The sequence below is a fragment of the Salmo trutta genome, chromosome 29, assembly GCF_901001165.1.
Source record: "Salmo trutta chromosome 29, fSalTru1.1, whole genome shotgun sequence".
In the NCBI taxonomy this organism is placed as follows: Eukaryota; Metazoa; Chordata; class Actinopteri; order Salmoniformes; family Salmonidae; genus Salmo; species Salmo trutta.
Genome location: NC_042985.1, coordinates 5,993,618 through 6,001,804, shown reverse-complemented (window position 1 = coordinate 6,001,804; position 8,187 = coordinate 5,993,618). Strand labels below are relative to the sequence as shown.

The following is an 8,187-nucleotide window of genomic DNA, read 5'->3' as shown; positions in this document are numbered from 1 at the left end:
CCACTGGGAACACAGGGGATAATCAGATTTCACATTTACACTGAACAAAATCATCCTTGCATAATCTCTTCCCCGCTGTGGCAGCAGAATCATCATGTTGTTGCATGCGCAGCACCCTGGATGGGGAGAAGGGACTTGGGGTGTATTTAGGACAATATCCTAACTGTTGGCTGGGCTGGTTCACCAGCCATTTAGACAAACTAAACATTTGAAAGGTTTACCAAAAGGTGCATTGAAGTATGGATGAAGTGGTGATCGATGATGAAAATGTTCTCAAATGTTATGTTCTTTGTACTAAGCCTCAAATTTCACTTTGAGGTAAGTTTATGTAAATTGCCTGTTTAGGTCAATGGAGGCTTATGTTACCGGTGTGTATTATGAAATTCTATATAGACAATTTGCATAATACCCCTCTTCTCATAATTATTAGGGAAGACTACCCTCTAGTGGTTATTTGAGCTCATTGCTTTAATACATCCTTGTAAGGGACCAATCAGCAACATCCCAGGGGCCGGTGCTGGTCCTGGAACCAGAGGTTGAGAAACAGTGCCAAGTCAACACACTACTGTTGAACCACAGAATCATATCTTCGATCATATTAACAGAAGTTTGTCAATTATTGACATTCAAGTTCATGAAGAAGCATTGACATGCATTTGATAAAATAATTTTGCAACATATGCAATAGCTATTATTTAGATTATCAGGGGTTGGAAGTGGACAATGACTGAATAAAGCAAGCCAGTCAGACATGACATATGATTGTCTCATAAAAAGATTTATTTTTCGCCCAAATGTACAAAGGCAAGTTACAGTATTGTATAAAAAAAGAACCGTGGTGGTAATGCACACTTCACATAAACTCCTGAAGGGGAGGATGAAGGAGAAGAGGGAGGGATGGGGGCAGACCACAGGAGACAGGGCTCAACCATAGAAATGAAAACCATTGGAAACATCCTTGCAAGTACCAGTGAGTGATACTTTGAGGGTTCTGAGTGACACGAGAGGAAGGTGAGGAAGGAGACAAGACATGATCTGGTCATTTAAGATGTCGGAAAGAGTGTCTTTGTTCCCAAGGGATAAAGGATGTTTTTATAAGCACCAATTGAGACAACTGAAGCAACTGCCGTTCTGGAGAACAAAAAAACTACTCAGTCAAAGAGTAGCTAACAAAAAGGATGTCCTCCAAAAATAACAAGACAAAATCAAGAGCTTTTTCCTTTAAGTTGCTGGATAGTAAGTACTTGCTTGTGTGGCTTTATCATACCCCTAAGGCAATACGATTCTTATTCAACCTACTACCAAGTCTAAATCTCTGTCCTTTGGAGCAATGCACTAGTCTCTTCCTCCAGTATAGTGGAAAGCCATTCTTACACCACCTGCTTGGGACATGTAGAAATGACAATCCACTGATGCGTCATACAACGTCACAGCGGTCTATATTTCTATTAGATATTAGTTGTACAGGACATCTCAACACACTGTCACATTCAGATATACAGGTCGCAACACCATTCCATTTATGAACCATGACACTTGTGGACAAGAAACTAGCAACACAATGAGACTAATATGTTAACTGTCCTAGTCCTATAGGACAAGAAACTAGCAACACAATGAGACTAATATGTTAACTGTCCTAGTCCTTTACAAGGTGTTACACCACCAATCTAGCAGGTTCAAGTTAGTGAAATCCAGGTGTATATATGTACTTCAATACTGAACAAAAATAAAAAAGAGGCTACCTGACAATCGTGATAATGTTCTGGCCAGCAGTATGTTGACTTCTGGAACATTCCACATTGTTTCTTACAGGGCAGACTGTCAACAAGCCTCGTTGGTATAGCGCAAGTACCCCTCCCTGAAAATAGAAAAAATAAATATACATCTTTCACTTTTAATGACTGGTTTAGCTTCACTCTCAACGACTCCAGCTCACGCACCATATGAAGCCTTTTCTATACATTGTATAGCGACTACTTTGTGTGAATAGGAAAGGAGTCTTTTTGCAGCGCCTGCATTAGTGGAGGGGAGGACATTGTGTTGTGTTTTAAGTGCCGTATCCCACTACAGAGGCATCATTTCATGGCTCCTTGCTTAAATGGGCACAAAGGTTAAAATAAGCTTCTCAACTCAAGAGTTCATCCATGCTTCAATACAGACAACATCCCTAGATCTTCTTCAAAAAGGGTTCTTGAATAAATAAACAGGTAAAGAACAAATCTAAGACCACTGTGACTGTTTTTAAATAACCTTTGATTAACACCCCCTCATCTCCAAAACACCTACTGCCCCACTGGTCTGAGAGACTACACTCCCCCCTCATCTCCAAAACTCCTACTGCCCCACTGGTCTGAGAGACTACACTCCCCCCTCATCTCCAAAACACCTACTGCCCCACTGGTCTGAGAGACTACACTCCCCCCTCATCTCCAAAACCCCTACTGCCCCACTGGTCTGAGAGACTACACTCCCCCCTCATCTCCAAAACACCTACTGCCCCACTGGTCTGAGAGACTACACTCCCCCCTCATCTCCAAAACCCCTACTGCCCCACTGGTCTGAGAGACTACACTCCCCCCTCATCTCCAAAACCCCTACTGCCCCACTGGTCTGAGAGACTACACTCCCCCCTCATCTCCAAAACCCCTACTGCCCCACTGGTCTGAGAGACTACACTCCCCCCTCATCTCCAAAACCCCTACTGCCCCACTGGTCTGAGAGACTACACTCCCCCCTCATCTCCAAAACACCTACTGCCCCACTGGTCTGAGAGAGTGGCAGAGAGAAGGGGTTGAATGAGGTGAGTGGCAGAGAGAAGGGGTTGAATGAGGTGAGTGGCAGAGAGAAGGGGTTGAATGAGGTGAGTGGCAGAGAGACGGGGTTGAATGAGGTGAGTGGCAGAGAGAAGGGTTTGAATGAGGTGAGTGGCAGAGAGAAGGGGTTTGAATGAGGTGAGTGGCAGAGAGAAGGGGTTGAATGAGGTGAGTGGCAGAGAGAAGGGGTTGAATGAGGTGAGTGGCAGAGAGAAGGGGTTGAATGAGGTGAGTGGCAGAGAGACGGGGTTGAATGAGGTGAGTGGCAGAGAGACGGGGTTGAATGAGGTGAGTGGCAGAGAGAAGGGGTTGAATGAGGTGAGTGGCAGAGAGACGGGGTTGAATGAGGTGAGTGGCAGAGAGAAGGGGTTGAATGAGGTGAGTGGCAGAGAGACGGGGTTGAATGAGGTGAGTGGCAGAGAGAAGGGGTTGAATGAGGTGAGTGGCAGAGAGAAGGGGTTGAATGAGGTGAGTGGCAGAGAGACGGGGTTGAATGAGGTGAGTGGCAGAGAGACGGGGTTGAATGAGGTGAGTGGCAGAGAGAAGGGGTTGAATGAGGTGAGTGGCAGAGAGAAGGGGTTGAATGAGGTGAGTGGCAGAGAGAAGGGGTTGAATGAGGTGAGTGGCAGAGAGAAGGGGTTGAATGAGGTGAGTGGCAGAGAGAAGGGGTTGAATGAGGTGAGTGCAGAGAGACGGGGTTGAATGAGGTGAGTGGCAGAGAGACGGGGTTGAATGAGGTGAGTGGCAGAGAGAAGGGGTTGAATGAGGTGAGTGGCAGAGAGACGGGGTTGAATGAGGTGAGTGGCAGAGAGAAGGGGTTGAATGAGGTGAGTGGCAGAGAGAAGGGGTTGAATGAGGTGAGTGGCAGAGAGACGGGGTTGAATGAGGTGAGTGGCAGAGAGAAGGGGTTGAATGAGGTGAGTGGCAGAGAGACGGGGTTGAATGAGGTGAGTGGCAGAGAGAAGGGGTTGAATGAGGTGAGTGGCAGAGAGACGGGGTTGAATGAGGTGAGTGGCAGAGAGAAGGGGTTGAATGAGGTGAGTGGCAGAGAGAAGGGGTTGAATGAGGTGAGTGGCAGAGAGACGGGGTTGAATGAGGTGAGTGGCAGAGAGACGGGGTTGAATGAGGTGAGTGGCAGAGAGACGGGGTTGAATGAGGTGAGTGGCAGAGAGAAGGGGTTGAATGAGGTGAGTGGCAGAGAGACGGGGTTGAATGAGGTGAGTGGCAGAGAGACGGGGTTGAATGAGGTGAGTGGCAGAGAGAAGGGGTTGAATGAGGTGAGTGGCAGAGAGACGGGGTTGAATGAGGTGAGTGGCAGAGAGAAGGGGTTGAATGAGGTGAGTGGCAGAGAGAAGGGGTTGAATGAGGTGAGTGGCAGAGAGAAGGGGTTGAATGAGGTGAGTGGCAGAGAGACGGGGTTGAATGAGGTGAGTGGGAGTCAAGACAAGTGACGTCCCTCTACTGAGGGGAGCCCAGCTGTAATGTGACCATGTAACAGTCTCTGGCAGTTGTCACCTGAAGGGCCACCCAGTGATAGGAGTGCCAGACATTGGCCAGGCTTGGTTGAATCTACTAGGACTCCCCCATTGGCTCAGTGCTGCACCGCTGCACTAACACAGGGGAAGGGTTGCTAAGCCAAGGGTATATAGGATTGAAGCGCTGCCCACACAAGTGGTGTTGCTGACGGGATGGGGTCGCTCTGAGCTAGATGTGCGTGGTTGGTTGTGTGTTGTCTAGCCGGGCATCGCTCCTCCCTGGTTCTGCCTTGACTTTACGTTGTGCATCCTTCCTCATCCTCCTCCTCCGCAATCAGTTGTTTGATTCTTCCTCCATGGAAATTGACAGGATAACGAGCTGATCCATTTGCTGTGCCGATTGCAGGACCAGTAAGGTGAAAATGGCCGACCTCTTCAGTAGATGTTCCCCAGTGTTCTGAGGTAACAAACAGCTCTACACTTCTGAACAGAAACAATGGTTACAACTGAACATCAGTCAGTGCAATATTGATCAGAGTGAGCCACGGTATTTGTGTGATTTGGTTGATTCAGTGTACGGAAAGGGTGAAGTGAGACTGGCGTATCAAAAACACATTAGGATGGATTGGGAAGTCGGGAGGAATCAAATTAACTGAAAGAAAAGTCACTCATGCCGTGAAATGAACAATGCAAATGTCAAGAAAACACAAAACATGAACTATATTGAGGTGAATGTGTTCCCTTCACACAATAATTATGTCTATCCCTGAAAAGTGAATCAAGAGGTGTTTAGCGAGCAAATGGCTGGTTGAGGGACGAGAAAACAAACCCTTCAACACCTATAGAAGTCTGAGGAGGTTGAGCCTCTCTCCTCAAGCGTCCTCTCACCACACACAGTAAACCTACTAATGACAATTGTCAAGATATACTGGCACACTGCGTACAACAGGCCAACAACAGCAAGTTCAAACATTTCAACATGATTCACTTGTTTAGTTTTGTCAGTCTTTATTTTAGTTTGACCCCTCCCCCATCATCCCTCCCAGCCACCCAGCCCCGTTCTGCACGGGACAAAAAAAACTATGCAGTCAGAAGGTCTATTTTTGCATGTGTTCGTTCATCAACAGTGCAAAGACCAATAGATATCAGCGGAGGTGTGCACATGGGCAGACAGTGATGGCTTTGAACCTTGGGTGAGGTCAGTCCTAGTCCACGGTGGGGCAGGAGGGAAACCTTGGCTGAGGTCAGTCCTAGTCCACGGTGGGGCAGGAAGGAAACCTTGGCTGAGTTCAGTCCTAGTCCACAGTGGGGCAGGAGGGAAACCTTGGCTGAGTTCAGTCCTAGTCCACGGTGGGGCAGGAAGGAAACCTTGGCTGAGTTCAGTCCTAGTCCACGGTGGGGCAGGAGGGAAACCTTGGCTGAGTTCAGTCCTAGTCCACGGTGGGGCAGGAAGGAAACCTTGGCTGAGTTCAGTCCTAGTCCACGGTGGGGCAGGAGGGAAACCTTGGCTGAGTTCAGTCCTAGTCCACGGTGGGGCAGGAGGGAAACCTTGGCTGAGTTCAGTCCTAGTCCACGGTGGGGCAGGAAGGAAACCTTGGCTGAGTTCAGTCCTAATCCACGGTGGGGCAGGAGGGAAACGAGGGAAAAAGATGCTGCTAGGAGAGAAAAAAATAAAGAATCTGCCGGACATTCAGGCAGCAAACTAAAAGTATAGAAACACCATTCAACTGATGTCTAAAATGGACTCGGAGCCCAGGGCTTCCTCATGTGAGCCAGTCACACGAATCTTTGCAGGGTGGCGAGGAGTTGGTCACGTCTCCCTGTGGAAATGACACAAATGACACACGTGTTGGTCACGTCTCCCTGTGGAAATGACACAAAAGAAATTCACATTCAAAACCACGTTCAAGACACGTAGATTACCCAATGTAATGACACGTAGATTACCCAATGTAATGACACGTAGATTACCCAATGTAATGACACGTAGATTACCCAATGTAATGACACGTAGATTACCCAATGTAATGACACGTAGATTACCCAATGTAATGACACGTAGATTACCCAATGTAATGACACGTAGATTACCCAATGTAATGACACGTAGATTACCCAATATAATGACTAGTACCACTACTATTGTAAATTACAATATTACCTCAAAATGTAAAAATCACTAAAACATTTATATGCAGCCATTTTGACCACTGACGTCTATGTGAGTGACGTTTTACACTTGAATACCAAGCTGAGGAAGCAAATCCAACAAAGACTCTAGATAAGGTATTCCACAACCAGAAACAAGGCAGAGTTCTGCCACTAGAGGTCAGGGCAGCCTGTGATAACACTCTCTATTATCACAGTATCACTACTGTGATTCACTGGGCTCTGCTGCTGTCCTACCTGCTTAGGACGAACAACTGAACTGAAGGCATAAGAGCTGTTGCTGCTGCATACTGAGGCTGCTAGCTAGCACAGTCGGGCCTTTGTTGAAGTCTTTTCCCAGAGAGCTGTGTATCAGACTGTTATACAGGACAGGGGTACTAAGTATTTACCCAGAGAGCTGTGTATCAGACTGTTATACAGGACAGGAGTACTAAGTATTTTCCCAGAGAGCTGTGTATCAGACTGTTATACAGGACAGGAGTACTAAGTATTTTCCCAGAGAGCTGTGTATCAGACTGTTGTACAGGACAGTAGTACTAAGTCAGTGTGATTGTAAAGGAAAGCATAATTTCTCATATGTAATGAGGCATAGAAGCTACAGGTTGTCAAAGTACTGCATGTCTACATCTTTTCCCACCATGCTCTCTGTCCATACGGCCACATCTGACCCCAGTGTCCGTCTGACCCCAGTGTCTATTTGTCTGGCTAATGAGACCGTGATACTCCCATTGGTGTGATCTACTTGTTGTGTGTATGTACTGACGTACATGTGTAACTGATAGATGCACACACACAAACACACACTATATGTTCATGTTTTAAAAGTATGTAAATGGTAAAGTATTTTGTGTGTAATGTCTTTTATATATATATATATATATATCAGTTCCCAGTAGGACTAGCTGTCTCCATTGGCGTCGGCTAAGACACCATGATACAGTTTGGTTAGTGTGTACACAGTACCAAGTATTTGGTGTGATACCGTCAATTTGGTTATTGAACTGCGCTCTGTCTGCTAATGTATTTTTCTCTTTGTGTGCCCGTCCGTCTGTCTGACGAGGGGCCTTACCGTTTTCATCTCCGCGCCGGGGGGTAGAGGGAGGGGGCTGTGGCTTGCTGACTGGCAACAATAGCTGATGACGAGAGACCTGTGCGAGGCAGAAAATGTATGTACTTCAGTTGGGGTGGGTACATCAGTTGGGGTGGGTACATCAGTTGGGGTGGGTACATCAGTTGGGGTGGGTACATCAGTAAGAGTTTCCGAGAGCCTCGTCAGTCATAATACTAAGTGGTGATTGGCTGCGACTGACCTGTAGTGTAGGACAGATCATACTGGCCCGAGAGCAGCGGGTATCCCAGGTGGTGATGGGAGGGCATGATGCGCTGGGAGGGCGAGGAGCGTGGCCGCTCCATGTCCCTCTCTCGTTCCCTCTCCCCGCCGCTCCTCTCTCCCCTGTCCCTCTCATGGGAGGGTTTGTCGCCCACCGTGGGGGACTTGCTCTTGTACTGGCTGGCGTGCTGCTGCAGGATGTCCAGGGCCTTGGAGTCCACCGAAGCTGCCTTGCCACTCACCGTGGGGCTAGCGCGTGACTTGTCACCTCCCCTCACCTCCTCCTCACCACCAGCCATCTTGCCGCCGTAAGGGGAGAACGGGTAGCCCGCGGGCAGGTAGGGGGAACCTAATATGGGGGACAGGTCATTGTGTTAATTTCATTCATGGCTTAATA

The 8,187-nt window shown here is 47.6% G+C and overlaps 1 protein-coding gene across 5 annotated transcripts in view; it reads right to left on the bottom strand.

Annotated features, from left to right (window-relative positions):
• Positions 1 to 759: 759 nt before the first annotated feature.
• The window catches only part of LOC115166810 (zinc finger protein 609), a 109,595-nt gene continuing 102,167 nt past the window's right edge, over positions 760 to 8,187 (bottom strand). For 3 of the 5 annotated variants that reach the window (XM_029720650.1, XM_029720647.1, XM_029720649.1), the window contains 3 exons: positions 7,771 to 8,139; positions 7,530 to 7,608; positions 760 to 6,154 (listed from right to left, as the gene is read on the bottom strand). In XM_029720650.1, coding sequence (XP_029576510.1) covers positions 7,535 to 7,608; positions 7,771 to 8,139 — 443 coding nt within the window. In that variant the 3' untranslated portion in view covers positions 760 to 6,154; positions 7,530 to 7,534. The remainder of the gene's footprint in view (positions 6,155 to 7,529; positions 7,609 to 7,770; positions 8,140 to 8,187) is intronic. The other 2 variants (XR_003870366.1, XM_029720648.1) reach the window with 2 other exon arrangements.